Raw genomic sequence first — 15,112 nt, 5'->3', positions numbered from 1 at the left:
AACTCCGTCTCAAAAAAAAAAAAAAAAAAAAAAAAAAAGGGTAGGCACAGTGGCTCATGCCTGTAATCCCAGCACATTGGTAGGCTGAGGCAGGAGAATCACTTAAGCCCAGGAGTTTGAGGTTACAGTGAGCTATGACAGTGACACTGCTGCCTGGGTGACAGAGTGAGACTCTGTCTCTAAAAAATACATAATAAAATTAGGCCTGAGGTGAGGTGGCACATACCTGTAGTCCCAGCTATCAAGCTCCTTTATGTCCCTGGCTTGAATGGGGACAGCTTCGGAGGGGCCAGAGTCCATTTTCAGCCTCTCATCCAAGGGGCTGATCACACCCTCCACCATGGGAATGGTGGCTTCCAGAGCTGGCCAAAAGCACTCCTGGTGGCTGTGTTCTCCCACTCAACTGTCATCTTAAATTCCATTTGCAAACAAGGCCCACCTTTCTCCCAAAAGCCAAGGAAGTCACAGTGCGCCTGTTGATCACAAGATGAGGTAATAGAGGTTAAGTGTGGAGAGAGGGGACCATGAGGCTGGACTGGAGGAAGCTGCTCTTTGTGGACTTAGGAGCAGTAGTCACCCATGGTGACTGGCAGGAAGCAGGCTGAGGAAGGTGACTCCAGTTTTAGTCAGAATTCCGAGTTCTACCTTGGGGTTGAACAGGGAGCGGGTGTTGCTGGTACCCCCAACACCAACCACAATCCAGTGGTTCAAGGACCTGGATATGGTGGGGGAAAGAAAGTTTGGGGGAAGGTGGTTTGGAGAAGAGGTTTGAAAACCACCCATGTAAAAGCTTACTGGGGAATCAAGCATTCATAACCTCCTTTCATTTCCTCTCCAACTTGCTCTGAGTTCAGTGCAATGGTTTATACAAATAGGAATGGGCCAGACAAATTCAACCTTGAAGTCAAAAAAAAGAACCCCAAAGTATAAAGATTCTCTGTGACAAACTTTATTAAATTTTGCATCAGTACGGGGTATCTCTTATTGCATACTAGAATCCCAGGATTCAGGGGGGCGGTAAAGTGGCAATGGCGAATTTGGGTATCTGGTCTCCCAAAAGTACTTGCCGCTCTACCCCTGACTCTGCAATGGCTGCCAGGCGGATCACTCCTCCACTGGAGCCATCCCGCTCCATGGCCAAAGCGAGAGCTGTGGATAAAAGGAGAAAGCTGGGTTCAGAGTCAGATGCTGGGATCACTGCAAGGAATGAGGAATGTTGGCCTGGCTTAGGTAGTTGGGGTTGAAGCTCACAGGCCCAGGAGCCTAAGCTCTCACCATTGGCAGTGAATTGCAGACACTCCTCCTTGGTCATGCCTTCCCGGTAGGTAGCATCCACATAGCCATAGATGTAGGAGCTCCCAGAGCCTCCAATGGCAAAGGACTGCCTTACCATCATACCCCCCATAGGCACTGAGTACACCTACCAGATAGAAGGAGAAGAGTTACCAGTCGTATCCTCCCTCCAACACATGTACATTCACCTGTCCATTTTGCTATTGGTCTGAGGAACGTTAATAGTAAGAATAAGTGAGGTAGAGATTGGAAAGAAAAAGAAAATGGTTGGGGAGAGGATAAAAGGCCTGGCTCAAGTGTGCTCTGGTCGGGGGTGGGGATCTGACCTGCCCTCCTTCTTGAGGGTCCCAGCCTGCGATGATGATTCCCGCCATCAGGTCTTCTCGGTATCGGTAACACATCTCCTTAAAGAGGCTGGCTGCTGTGTGGACCAGTGGAGGCTCATTCAGTTCAATGCTAGAGGGTCAGAGAAGTCACAAAGAAAGTTTCAGGACCTAGAAGTCAGGCCATTTAGCTCCTCAGCTTCCAACTCCCTTCAGATATTTGCCCCTCCCCTGCCCACAAGCACCTGTGGAAACCGAGCTGGTAAGTGACAGCATCAGCTACTGCCTGGGTATCAGCAGCTGAGCCTGAGCGACAGCAGAAAATGTGGTCGTGAATAGGAGTCAGCTTGTCAGTCACTCGATTGGCGATGTAGGACCTGCAGGATGGCAGAATAGTGAGGAAAGGAGCCCACCTGTCCTCCACCTCCATCCCATCACTACCCACTCTCTTAGGGCTCAGGGACAGGATGTCCAGTATTGCCTTTTTTTTTTCTTTGAGATGGAGTCTCACTCTGTTGCCCAGGCTAGAGTGCAGTGACGCGATCTCTGCTCACTGCAGCCTCCGCCTCCTGGGTCCAAGCAATTCTCTAGCCTTAGCCTCCCAAGTAGCTGGAACTGCAGGCACGCGCTGCCACGCCCGGCTAATTTTTGTATTTTTTAGTAGAGACGGGGTTTCGCCATGTTGGCCAGGCTGGTCTTGAACTCCTGACCTCAGGTGATCCACCCGTCTCGGCCTCCCAAAGTGCTGGGAATACAGGTGTGAGCCACCGTGCCTGGCCTCCAGTATTGCTTATTCTCATCCAAACTGAAGCAGACTGGAGAACAGACTTTTGTAAGGATTCCCCTAAAGAGTGAGGGGAACTGAAAGTAATAAAAGCTGGGACAAATCTTAATCTCCAGAGAGAGAAGAAACCTCTCTTCCCACAGTGGTCTGTGGAGGATTAGGGTGGGCTGGCAGGCAGGAAAGGAAAAGGAAGACGGGAAGACCTTTCACAAATCTGTCCTGAGCTCACCCAGTGGTTGTTCTGGAGTCTGCCCCCAGAACCACGCCCCCGTCAAATTGCACGGCCATGATAGTAGTCTGGGAAAAGGGAAAAAGGAGTGAGTCCACATTCTCCTGCATACACAAGCCTCAATGATCTCTCTACCTAGTGCCCAAAATACAAAATCTGTGCGTCGCTGAACCATTTTCAAATCTTACAGGGGCCTCAGTACCCCGCAGAATACCAGAATGCCAACCCTCAAATCCCAAAAGACTCATCCCGGACTTAAGCCCAGGATCTTCACTAGCCTCGCAGGATTCCAGAATTCCACATTTCAGCCCACCCTCCACCTCCTACTACGAAGCTACCACACCACTCCACCATCCTCGGAGTGCCTCTCCCCATTCCTGGAGCACAACACATTCTACCTCCCCTCCGCCCCTGCCAGATCTCTCAACCCCACTCAAGCTTTATCTTCCCATCGCGTCAGGCCTTGTGCACATCCTATGAACCCCGAGTCCTTCCTCACCCCAGTGGAGACTTCTCGGCTTTCCCAGTCTGGGGTGAAGGCCTCCGGCCCCCAAGCCGGTGCCGGCCCGGTTCCCCGAGCAGCTAGTAGGGTGGCCGCCATATTTCTCCTCCGGTACTGCCTCAAAGCAACTGTCGTAAAGCGCTCTGTCACGCTCTTTGGTCGCGCTTTGAGGCCTTCTGGGAGCGAAGCTACTACGAGGTTGACGGCAGAAGGGAAAAGAAAAGTACAGTACTGCATGGGGACGGTTCTTTTGCGACAGTGCGTACTTGATGGCAGCGTGGCAAGCAACAAACACAAGAAAGTCTGAAAAAAACAAAAAACAAAAAACAAAACAAAAAAACAAAAACAAAAACAAAAAAACGGGCCGGGCGCAGTGGCTCAAGCCTGTAATCCCAGCACTTTGGGAGGCCGCGGATCACGAGGTCAGGAGATCGAGCCCATCCTGGCTAACACGGTGAAACCCCCGTCTCTACTAAAAAAATACAAAAAACTAGCCGGGTGAGTTGGCGGGCGCCTGTAGTCCCAGCTACTCGGGAGGCTGAGGCAGGAGAATGGCGTAAACCCGGGAGGCGGAGCTTGCAGTGAACTGAGATCTGTCCTGCCCGGGCGCGGTATCTCACGCCTGTAATCCCAGCACTTTGGGATGCCGAGGCGGGCGGATCATGAGGTTAGGGGTTCAAGACCAGCCTGGCCAACATGGTTAAACTCCGTCTCTACTAAAACATACAAAAATTAGCCGGGCGTGGTGGGGCGCGCCTGTAATCCCAGCTACTGGGGAGGCAGAGGCAGGAGAATCGCTTGAGCCCAGGAGGCGGAGGTTGCAGTGAGCCAAGATCACGCCACTGTACTACAGCCTGAGTGACAGAGCAAGACTCTGTCTCAAAAAAAAAAAAAAAAAAAAAAAACAAAAAACAGAAAACAAAAACCAAACCAAACCAAAACAAAAAACCCTCCTAGTGGCTTGCGCCCTACCGATCTTACGGAGCTGCAGGCCAAAGGGCCCACAAAATAAACCTGAGAGTCTTTGGGTTAAAGTGACCACACCATGTTTTCCTTTCTTTTAGTTATATACTTAGGAGTATATGCTGGCAGAGGAATTTATGGGTTCTATAACTGTATGTTTAACATTTTGAGCAACCGACAAACTGTTTTCCACAGAAACTGCACCATTTTACATCCCTACAAGCCATGTATGAGGGTTCCAATTTCTCCACATCCTCACCAACACTTGTTATTGTGCATTATTTTAGTTACAGCCATTCTAGTGGGTGTGAAGTGGTACCTTGTGGTTTTCTTTTTCTTTTTCTTTTTTTTTTTTTTTTTTTTTTTGAGACGGAGTCTCGCTCTGTCACCCAGGCTGGAGTGCGGTGGCCGGATCTCAGCTCACTGCAAGCTCCGCCTCCCGGGTTCACGCCATTCTCCTGCCTCAGCCTCCCGAGTAGCTGGGACTACAGGCGCCCGCCACCTCGCCCGGCTAGTTTTTTGTATTTTTTAGTAGAGACGGGGTTTCACCGTGTTAGCCAGGATGGTCTCGATCTCCTGACCTCGTGATCCGCCCGCCTCGGCCTCCCAAAGTGCTGGGATTACAGGCGTGAGCCACCGCGCCCGGCCTCTTTTTCTTTTTTGAGACGGAGTCTCGCTCTGTCGCCCAGGCTGGAGTGCAGTGGCGCAATCTTGGCTCACTGCAAGCTCCGCCTCCCGGGTTCACGCCATTCTCCTGCCTCAGCCTCCGGGTTAGGTGGGACTACAGGCGCCCGCCACCTCGCCCGGCTAATTTTTTGTATTTTTAGTAGAGATGGGATTTCACCGTGTTATCCAGGATGGTCTCGATCTCCTGACCTCGTGATCCGCCCGTCTCGGCCTCCCAAAGTGCTAGGATTACAGGCGTGAGCCACCGCGCCCGGCCTCTTGTGGATTTCATTGGTATTTCTCTAATGATTAGTGATGCTGAGCATATTTCCATGAGATAATTGGCCATTTGTATGTCTTTTTTCATGATTCAAGTTCTTTGCACATTCTAAAATTGGGATATGTCTTTTGTTTAATAAATTTATGGAGTTTAATTTTTTTTTTTTTTTTGAGACAATGGCGGGGTGTGTGTGTGGCGGCAGGGGCGGGGGGGGGGTTGTCTTGCGATGTTTTCCAGGCTAGAGTGCAGATACGATCATGGTGTACTATATCAACCTTGAACTTCTGGACTCCAGTGATCCTCCTGCCTCAGCCTCTCAAGTAACTGGGACTACAGGTGTGTGCCACTGAACCCAGCTCTATTTGTCTTTTTATACTGGCATGATCTAGGCTCACTGCAGCTTCTGCCTCCCGGGTTTCAGCGATTCTCTTGCCTCAGCCTCCCAGGTAGCTGGGATTACAGGCACGCGCCACCACACCCGGCTAATTTTTGTATTTTTAGTAAAGAGATGGGGTTTCACCATGTTGGCCAGGCTGGTCTCGAACTCATAACCTCACGTGATCCTCCCGCCTCGGCCTCCCAAGGTGCTAGGATTACAGGCGTGAGCCACCGTGCCTGGCTGTTTTTTTCTTTTCTTTTTTTTTTTTTTTTTTTGAGACAGAGTCTCACTCTGTCGCCAGGCTGGAGTGCAGTGGCCGGATCTCAGCTCACTGCAAGCTCCGCCTCCCTGGTTTACGCCATTCTCCTGCCTCAGCCTCCCGAGTCGCTGGGACTACAGTCGACCGCCACCTCACCCGGCTAGTTCTTTGTATCTTTTAGTAGAGACGGGGTTTAGCCAGGATGGTCTCAATCTCCTGACCTCGTGATCCGCCCGTCTCGGCCTCCCAAAGTGCTGGGATTACAGGCTTGAGCCACCGCGCCCGGCTGTTTTTTTTTCTATTGTTGAGTTGTAAGAGTCCTTTTTAATATTCTAGGTACTAGAAACTTATCAGATACATGATTTGAAAATATTTTCTCCCATTGGATTGTCTTTTCATGTCCTTCATTGGTGTTCTTTGAAGCATGAAAGTTTATAGTGCTGGCTCTTACATTTTTAGGTCTGTGGTCCATTTTGAGTTAATTTTTGTATGTGATGTGAAGTAAAAGTCCAAATCCATTCTTTTGCATATGGATAGCTAGTTAGTTGTTCCGGCACCATTTGTTGAAAAGACTGTCTCCCCATTGAATGATCTTGGCACTCTTGTTAAAAATCAATTGCCCATACATATATGGACTTATTTCTGGATTCTTAGTTTTGTTTCATTGATCTATATGTCTGTCCTTATACCAGTATCATATTGTCTCTATTACTATAGTTTTGTAGTACATCTTTCTTTCTTTCCTTCCTTCCTTCCTTTCCTTTCCTTCCTTCCTTCCTTCCTTCCTTCCTTCCTTCCTTCCTTCCTTCCTTCCTTCCTTCCTTCCTTCCTTCCTTCCTTTTCTGTCTGTCTGTCTGTCTGTTTATTTTTTTGACAGAGTCTCGCTCTGTTGCCCAGGCTGGAGAGCAGTGGTGTGATCTCGGCTCACTGCCACCTCCGCCTCCCAGGTTCAAGCAATTCTCCTGCCTCAGCCTCCCGAGTAGCTGGGACTACAGGCGCCTGCTGCCATGCCTAGCTAATTTTTGTAATTTTAGTAGAGACAGGGTTTCACCATATTTGCCAGGCTGGTCTGGAACTCCTCACCTAGTGATCTGTCTGCTTCGGCCTCCCAAAGTGCGGGGATTACAGGCGTGAGCCACCGTGCCCGGCCTGTAGTACTTTTTTTCAAAATTGAGGTTAGGCCAGGCGCGGTGGCTCAAGCCTGTATTCCCAGCACTTTGGGAGGCCAAGACGGGCAGATCACGAGGTCAGGAGATCGAGACCATCCTGGCTAACACAGTGAAACCCCCATCTCTACTAAAAAATACAAAAAAAACTTTTTCCTCCTTTTCAAGATTATTTTGCCTTTTCTGGATCCTTTGCATCTCCATTGGGATTTTAGGATTAGCTGTCCATTTCTGCAGAAAAGGCTGTTGGAATTTTGTTAGGGATTGTACTGAATCAATTTGTGGAGTATTGCCATCTTAAAATGTCTTCTTTTCATAACCTGTTTTTTTTTTTTTTTCATTTATTCAGGTCTTCCTTAATTTCTTTTAACAGTGTTTATAGTTTTCGATATGTAGGTCTTGCATTTCTTTGGTTAAATTTGTTCCCAAGTATTTTATTCTTTTTGATGCTATTATAAGTGATGTTGTCTTCTTAATTTCATTTTTGGATTGTTCATTGCTAGTACATAGAAATACAACTGATTTTGGTTTTGATATTGTATCCTGCAACTTCATTGAACCATTTATTAGTTCTTTATTGTTTTTCGTTTTTGAGACAGAGTCTTACTCTGTTGCCCAGGCTGGAGTGCAGTGGTGCGATCCCAGCTCACCGCAACCTCTGCCTCCTGGGTTCAAGCAGTTCTTCTGTGCCACCACCATGCCCCGCTAATTTTTGTATTTTTAGTAGAGACGGAGTTTCATCATGTTGGTCAGGCCGATCTCGATCTCCTGACCTCGTGATCTGCCCGCCTCAGCCTCCCAAAGTGGTGGGCTTACAGGCATGAGCCACTGCGCCAGGTCATTTATTAGTTCTAATAGTTTGTGTCTATATTCTTTGGGGTTTTCCTATATAAACCATCATATCATCTGTAAATGGAGATAGTTTTATCTCTTCCTTTCCAATCTGGATGCCTTTTATTTCATTATCTTGCCCAGTTGCTCTGGCGAGTTACTTCAGTACATTGTTGAATAGATTGGCAAAAGCAGACATCTTTGTCTTGTTTCTCATTTTAGGGGAAAAACTTAGGGAAACGTCTTTCATCATTGACAGTGCTGTTAGCTTGTTTTTTCATAGATGCCTAGGCAGGGGAAGTTCCCTTCTATTCCTAATTTGTTGATTGTTTTTGTTTTTTGTTTTTTTTGTGTGTTTTTTTTGTTTTTTTTGTTTTTTGTTTTTTGAGACAGAGTCTTGCTCTGTTGCCCAGGCTGGAGTGCAGTGGCGCGATCTTGGCTCACTGCAGCCTCTGCCTCTCAGGTTCCAGCGATTGTCCTCCCAAAGTGTTGGGATTACAGGCACACGCCCCTGTGCCTGGCTAATTTTTGTATATATATATATATTTTTGAGATGGAATCTTGCTCTGTCACCCAGGCTGGAGTGCAGTGGTGCCATCTCTGCTCATTGCAAGCTCCGCCTCCCGGGTTCACACCATTCTCCTGCCTCAGCCTCCCAAGTAGCTGGGACTACAGGTGCCCACCAGCATGCCTGGCTAATTTTTTGTATTATTAGTAGAGACGGGGTTTCATCATGTTAGCCAGGATGGTCTCGATCTCCTGACCTTGTGATCCGCCCCCCTCAGCCTCCCAAAGTGCTGGGATTAGAGGTGTGAGCCACCACGCCCGGCCTCATTTTTGTATTTTTAGTAGAGACAGGGTTTCACCATGTTGGCCAGGCTGGTCTCGAACTCCTGACCTCAGGTGATCCACTCGCCTCACCCTCCCAAAGTGCTAAGATTACAGGCGTGAGCCACTGCGCGGGACTGTTGATTGTTATTTATTTATTTATTTGAGAAGGAGTCTCACTCCCATCGCGCAGGCTGCAATGCAGTGGAAACAAACAAACAAACAAACAAAACCCCAGAAGGGTCTGGATGGTGAGGTTTTTGCTCTGAGGACCTGGAAGAATGGAAGTGTCATTCACTGAGCCAGCAAAGACTATGGAGGGAGAATTTTCGTGGGGAGGGCGTATTGGAGCTTAGCGTTGGACATGGTAAGTTTGCTATGACTAAGCGACATCCTAGGGGAAATACCTAATAGGCAATCGTATATGTAGGATTCTGGAGTCCGGGAGAAAGTGGATTGAAGTGGTGATTTGGGAGTTATCAGTGTATGAAATGGCAGGGTCTTTCATGTTCACTGTGGGAGTGGCCGAGTGGAGCTGAGCAGCCGCTTGGTGTGAGGCATGACGCACGTGCGCTTGGGTAGCTGAAGGGTGAGGGTGCCGTTTATTCATAGAAGGTGCAGTTCTTGGGGGGATGGTGGTGGGACTAGTGTTGGACGTGTTGCATTTGCAGTGTCTATGGAGTGTGCAGGATGCTTGCTGTATACTTGGTTGCACAGGGGTGAAGCTCAGGGAGAAGTCTGAGCTGGAGACTCGGCGTGTGGTTGGCAACCAAAGCCACGGGAGTGACTGCGATAGGCCGGGGAAGCGTGAGTCTCTCGGCTGCCGGGAACAGAGATGACACATCTTCTCACATTCGTTTTTTATTTCCCTTAAGCGCCTGTCGTCATCACACAAAACGCCCTACGTCGATGCTGCCAAATACTTTTTATTCCTCACAGCTCCTGCTGTCTTTCCGAGACTTCGGACAGAGGGAGCTCAACGCCATTCCCTGCCGGGGGCAGCCCTCGCCGCCGCGACGTTACGGAAGAGGCGGGATACGGAGGCGGCCGCGGCGCCGGCTGCGGAGCTGACCTCGGGCTGCGCGGCCCTACCCCGGGCGATCCGCTGCGTTCCCGCCGGTCCCCGCAGCCGCTGTCCTAGGTCAGCTGGAGCAGGCCGCGCTCGGCCAGCAGGCTCTGGGTGCGGTTGTAGACATCCTCCAGGGTGTCGGCGGCCCGGACCAGCGCGGCCCGCGCCTCCGCCTGGGTGGTTCCAGGACACGCCAGCTCCAGCAGGCGGCGGCGACCCGGGAAGGCGAGGAAGGCGAGGCGGGCGGCCTGACGGACCAGCCGGGGTGATGCGAACCCAGGGCCGCGCGGTAGGCGTCGCTGCACTGCACTCCCGCGTCCGGGCCTCCCAGCGCGCCGGTCGCCTCCCGGTGGAGGCAGAGCTGGGACCAGCGCAGCGCACGGTGCAGCAGGAGCAGCGTGCGAGAACCCGAGCCCCGGGCCGGGTCCCGGGGGGCCGCCCCCGGCTGCTCCAGCAGTCCCGCCCGCCGCTCCCACGCCGCCATGGCCCCCAGAGACGAATAGTGCTCCGCGTCCGGGTCGTGCACCCGAGCCTCCAGGGCTGTCACCTTGGTGAAGGCCTCCCTAGTGGCGAAGGCGAAGACTGAACCACGGGAGTCAGGAACCTGCGGGCGAGATGATTTGAGAGAATGGCGATGTAGCTGCCAAGGAGGCGGGGACCGGCTGGGGGGCGGGAGGCCACTCACTCGACGAGTGCCCGCCATCCCGCCAGGTACGGCGACAGCCTCACATCCCTTTCGGGTTTCACACTGGCGTGGAACGGCCTCATCATACGGCCCAGCGTCCCCCGAGGGGCCAGACACGGAGGCTCTTTCCTCTCCGGGGCCTCCAGGGGTCCCGACTCCTTCCGGACCTGGTGGGTAGACACGATGGGAAGAGGTGGGGCAGATTCCGCCCTGAAGAAATTGTTCCGAAGGTGTAGCTGGTGGCTCTTCTGCTGTGCGCTCAGCTTCCGACGGGAGAGGGGAGACCAGGGGGAGGACCTGCCCTTCGCCGGACCCTCAGCCTGGCTCCACGTCCCCCTGGTCTGGTCCCTCCTGGAGCTCCCGCGCCCAGCCCTGCGCCAAGCGTACCTGGAAGGGCGCCGTTCCCCATGAAACGCAGGCCTGAGCCCCGGCTCCGCAGCCCGAGCGGGCGCCTGGGGACAGGAGAAGCAGAGCGGTGAGGGCTAGAGGAAGAGGCTTGAGTCCTGAGGGCCTGGACTCCGGGGTTCCTCCCGGAGCAGGTGAGGGAAGGGGCAGCTCACCTAGGCTCCGAGCACTGAGATAAAGCAGCAGCAGCGCGAAGATAGTGAGAGGAACTGAGTGGCTGAACCAGTGCCGCAGTCTGGGGGCCGCACCGCCACCCCCATGCCTGCTGCTGGGACCACCGCCCCCTTACCAGCCCCTAGCCAGTAAGTGTCCCTCCACCTCCAGGAGGGGAGAGAAGCCCGTGGTGCCCTGAGGGGCAAAGGGTTAATAATTAACCTACTAAGGCCCCTTCCCCTGTGCCCTTCGCCCCAAAGGGCAGCTACCCCGGGTGCTAGGAACCGGGTGAAGGGAATTTGGGGGATTCGATAGCAGTGACAGATCAGTGCCTTTCCCTTCCCCGTAGGGCCAGCTGTAGTAAGAGGCACTCTGAGTACTGGGAAGAGAGGCAGGGGCCAGAACAGCTACCCTACTGAGCAGTGGTGTGGGCCCTAATTCACTCTGGTCTTGAGTTCTCTCCACTGTAAATTGAGGATAATAATAGGTACTTTGCAAGCTCATGTGTGGATTAAATGATAATGTATATGAAAACACTAAATGGAAAAGCTGACCACAATTGCCCTATAAATATTAAGTTCAAGCATCACACACCTCTGGAATCCAGGGAACACCTACTTCTCTCTCTCTCTTTTTTTTTTTTTTTTTTTTTTGAGACAAAGTCTCGCTGTGTCACCCAGGCTGGAGAGTGCCGGCTAATTTTTGTATTTTTAGTAGAGATGGGGTTTCACCATACTGGCCAGGCTGGTGTGAAACCTCTGACCTTGTGATCCCTCCGCCTCGGCCTCCCGAAGTGCTGGGATTACAGGCGTGAGTCACCGCTCCCACCCGGGAACACCTACTTCTAAATTGTCTATCTTATCCCCAGGGGACTTTGTCTTGCCCTGCATACACGACCTCTCACAATCGTACTGGATACGTGGCCTCTCACAATCGTACTGGATACACGACCTCTCACAATCGTACTGGATATGTGACCTCTCGCAATCGTATATACACATCAGGCTTTATCCTTTTGCATTTTTGAGGTTTACTTTTCAAAACTCCAGATTGGCTCTTCAATCATTCATTGCACCAACCTTTGTTAAGCACTTCCTCATGTACTAGGCTTCAAGAATACAAAAATGCCTTCACAGAGCTCAAGGTCCTCTGGGGGAGAATTTATCCTCTGTCTCCCGCGATGGAATGTGAGCTCTGATGGCAGGGGCCTTGTTTTTCTTGCTTACAGCACTTGGACTATTGCTTAAGCCAAAACATATTATTGCTAAATAAATAGATACTGAATAAACTGATACTGAATAAATAGATACTAAATAAAGGAGTGTATATGAGGGGCACGTAAATCAGGGGTTGTGGCCCCCTAACAAATTTAGCCAGGCATTTTTAGGCTGGGCACGGTGGCTCACGCCTGTAATCCTAGCACTTTGGGAGGCCAAGGTTGGGCAGATCACCTGAGGTCAGCCTGGCTAACAAGGCAACACCCTGTCTCTGCTAAAAATATACAAATTAGCCAGGCATGGGGCGAGTGCCTATAATCCCAGCTACTCGGGAGGTTGAGGGAAGAGAGTCGCTTGAACCCGGGAGGCAGAGGTTGCAGTGAGCCGAGGTGGCATCACTGCACTGCAGCCTGGGCAACAGAGTGAGACTTGGTCTCAAAACAAACAAACAAACAAACCAAAAACATACTTAGGTTTTCTTGCTTTTTGTTTTGCAAATTAGGAGTCCACCTGGTGGTCACAGGGGGAAAGGCATTCCGGGAAAGGACATAAGGATACATACAGAAAGCAATGGAAGAAACAGCATGATCTCTTCTTAGGGGTTCTTAGTCACCTGTCCCCAAACTTCTTAGAATTATGCCTGTTGGGCCGGGCACGGTGGCTCACGCCTGTAATTCCCAGCACTTTGGGAGGCCAAGGCAGGCAGATCATGAGGTCAAGAGATCGAGACCATCCTGGCCAACATGGTGAAACTCCGTCTCTACTAAAAACACAAAAATTAGTGGGGCAGCATGATGGTGCATGCCTGTAGTCCCAGCTACTAGAGAGGCTGAGGCAGGAGAATCGCTTGAACCCAGGAGGTGGAGGTTGCAGTGAGCCGAGATCGTGCCACTGCACTCCAGTCTGGACAACAGAGAGACTTTGACTCAATAAAATAAAATAAAATAAAAACAAATTATTTCTGTTTGTGTGTATCTTCTTTTAAGGTGGGGAGGGGTGTCCCAGATTCTCAAGGTGTTAGGGCCCTGATCTCTCAGAAGACCTCTCAGAGGAGGAGGAGACTTCTAAGCTGACAGGAAATTTCTCAGCTTCTCCAGTTCAAGGATTCTTGTCTTATCCTCACTTTGACGTCCCCTCACATCCTGGAGGTCTCTGGGTTGCCCTTGACCCATCCTGTCCCTGGTGGGACTCCTGGGAGGTCACTTCCATCCCTGGCCCTGGTCTCCTCCACTCTGTCTCCGCTCTCCCTGCTGGAATGTTTGCCAGCTTGCTTGGCTGTAAACCTAAGGCAAGTTGCTTGCCATTTTTGAGCCTGTTCCCTCTTCTACAAAAGAGGAAGGATAATTCTCATCTCCTAAAAATTGTTGTGAGGGTTAAATAAAACACTGCAAAGCACTAACCATAATTCGTAGCCTGTGGTAAATGTTCAATAGGTGATGGTTATTTCAATTCACCCTCTCTCACTGCCCCTCCTCCCCTAGCTCTGGGAGTGGGAGCCTCTGCCTCAGGCAGCAGGAAATAGGGTTCCGGGAGCGGATTAGTTTTGGGTTTCACTTATCTGGGAGGCCCTTCCGCAATCTGAGCCCTCGCAGGGGCCAAACTGATATAAATCTGCTTAGGAGGCCTGATTCACAGCTGCAGGATGGAGCCAGGCCGGGGAGCCAAGCTGCTGCCGCTGCTGCTGCTTCTGCAGGCCACGCGTTTCACATGTGCACAGGCAGATGGCTGGAACGGCTACCCGGCGGTCATCGAAGTGACCAACGGGGGTCCCTGGGGCGACTGGGCCTCCCCTGAGATGTGTCCTGACGGATTCTTCGCCAGCGGGTTCTCGCTCAAGGTTGGGGCTCAGGCTTAGGTCCTGGAGAGGGTGGAGATGCGTGGGACCATAGAGCCAAGGATGATAATTTGGTGACTCGCCCTTGCTCTTCTCATCATACCCAGGTGGAGCCTTCCCAAGGCATTCTTGGCGATGACACTGCACTGAATGGGATCAGGCTGCACTGTGCGCCCGGGAGCGTCCTAGGCAACACGCAAGTGGTGGACTCCCAGTCTGGAAGGTGGGGCACAGGAGTCTAGGATCCCTTGGGGTGATGGTATGTCCCTTACCCTCTATTACATACTCCGTCGCGGCAGGCAGGCTGGCTCCTCCAGAGCTACCGGGCAGTGTAGACGGGGGCGGGGGGCGGGCAAGGGATGGATGGAAGACTCCCCCTCTGTCAGGGAGCACCCAGCCCACCAGGTCAGACACAGCACTTGGCTTGGAAAGTCTCAAGGGCTTGGTGAATGGGGGCGCCGGCAGAGGCAACGCAGCTCCCTTTCCCTTGCAGCTGGGGCGAATGGAGCGAGCCGCTGTGGTGTCGCGGCGGCGCCTACCTAGTGGCTTTCTCGCTTCGCATGGAAGAACCCACGACCCTCGGTGACAACACAGCAGCGAACAACGTGCGCTTCCGCTGTTCGGATGGCGAGGAACTGCAGGGGCCTGGGCTGAGCTGGGGAGACTTTGGAGACTGGAGTGACCCTTGCCCCAAGGGCGTGTGCGGCCTGCAGACCAAGATCCAGGGACCTAGAGGCTTAAGCGACGACACTGCGCTGAACGACGTGCGCTTATTCTGCTGCCTCAATTGAACGGGGCCGCCGCCGCCGCCGCTCTCTCCCGGGCCAGGAGGCTAGTCTCACTTCCTGCTATTAAAGCTTCTCCGGATTGACTTTGGCCTCGCTTGTTTATTTCATTTCATTTCATTTCATTTCATTTCATTTCATTTCATTTTGAGATGGAGTCTCGCTCTGCCTCCCAGGCTGGAGTGCAGTGGCGCGATCTGCGCTCACTGCAAGCTCAGCCTCCTGGGTTCACGCCATTCTTCTGCCTCAGCCTCCGGAGTAGCTGGGACTACAGGCGCCCGCCACCACGTCTGGCTATTTTTTTTTTTTTTTGTATTTTTAGTAGAGACGGGATTTCACGGTGTTAGCCAGGATGGTCTCGATCTCCTGACCTCATGATCCGCCCGCCTCGGCTTCCGAAAGTGCTGGGATTACAGGCGTGAGCCACCGCCCCTGCCCCCCATCCCCCGGGCTGGTCGCAC

At 51.9% G+C, this 15,112-nt stretch overlaps 3 protein-coding genes across 4 annotated transcripts; 1 reads left to right on the top strand and 2 right to left on the bottom strand.

Annotated features, from left to right (window-relative positions):
* Positions 1-927: 927 nt before the first annotated feature.
* On the bottom strand, positions 928-3,283 carry LOC105472321 (proteasome 20S subunit beta 6). 2 transcript variants are annotated; one of them, XM_011725465.2, is made up of 6 exons: positions 3,129-3,283; positions 2,630-2,697; positions 1,862-1,993; positions 1,620-1,749; positions 1,276-1,420; positions 928-1,169 (listed from the first exon to the last, which is right to left on the bottom strand). In XM_011725465.2, the coding sequence occupies exons 1-6, from the start codon at positions 3,228-3,230 to the stop codon at positions 1,105-1,107; spliced, it is 642 nt and encodes a 213-aa protein (XP_011723767.1). In that variant the 5' UTR covers positions 3,231-3,283; the 3' UTR covers positions 928-1,104. The 2 variants fall into 2 exon arrangements, with proteins under 2 accessions (XP_011723767.1, XP_011723759.1); XM_011725457.2 differs by having other exon boundaries at positions 928-1,149.
* Positions 3,284-9,635: 6,352 nt separating this feature from the next.
* On the bottom strand, positions 9,636-10,922 carry LOC105474369 (glycolipid transfer protein domain containing 2). Its single transcript, XM_071082186.1, is given in 6 exon segments — positions 9,636-9,834; positions 9,837-10,163; positions 10,166-10,176; positions 10,258-10,424; positions 10,645-10,898; positions 10,901-10,922. Coding segments are annotated over 6 exon segments (975 nt in total). The 3' UTR covers positions 9,636-9,640.
* A 2,672-nt stretch (positions 10,923-13,594) lies between these two features.
* LOC105472315 (vitelline membrane outer layer 1 homolog) lies at positions 13,595-14,742 on the top strand. Its single transcript, XM_011725444.2, has 3 exons — positions 13,595-13,869; positions 13,974-14,089; positions 14,360-14,742. The coding sequence occupies exons 1-3, from the start codon at positions 13,675-13,677 to the stop codon at positions 14,655-14,657; spliced, it is 609 nt and encodes a 202-aa protein (XP_011723746.1). The 5' UTR covers positions 13,595-13,674; the 3' UTR covers positions 14,658-14,742.
* Positions 14,743-15,112: the final 370 nt, after the last annotated feature.

The sequence above is a fragment of the Macaca nemestrina genome, chromosome 17, assembly GCF_043159975.1.
Source record: "Macaca nemestrina isolate mMacNem1 chromosome 17, mMacNem.hap1, whole genome shotgun sequence".
In the NCBI taxonomy this organism is placed as follows: domain Eukaryota; kingdom Metazoa; phylum Chordata; class Mammalia; order Primates; family Cercopithecidae; genus Macaca; species Macaca nemestrina.
The sequence above is the reverse complement of the archived record's forward strand: the minus strand, read 5'-3'. Positions and strand labels throughout refer to the sequence as shown.

Bases quoted from the DNA above. Each gene is read 5' to 3' on its own strand.
- LOC105472321 (XM_011725457.2), bottom strand. From the start codon at position 3,230: ATGGCGGCCACCCTACTAGCTGCTCGGGGAACCGGGCCGGCACCGGCT. The intron at 1,994-2,629 runs GTGAGCTCAGGA...GCCATCCTGCAG, and splicing joins GACTCCAGAACAACCACTGG to GTCCTACATCGCCAATCGAG. The intron at 1,421-1,619 runs GTCAGATCCCCA...TCTATCTGGTAG, and splicing joins ACCCTCAAGAAGGAGGGCAG to GTGTACTCAGTGCCTATGGG.
- LOC105472315 (XM_011725444.2), top strand. From the start codon at position 13,675: ATGGAGCCAGGCCGGGGAGCCAAGCTGCTGCCGCTGCTGCTGCTTCTG. The intron at 13,870-13,973 runs GTTGGGGCTCAG...CATCATACCCAG, and splicing joins CCAGCGGGTTCTCGCTCAAG to GTGGAGCCTTCCCAAGGCAT. The intron at 14,090-14,359 runs GTGGGGCACAGG...TTTCCCTTGCAG, and splicing joins GTGGACTCCCAGTCTGGAAG to CTGGGGCGAATGGAGCGAGC.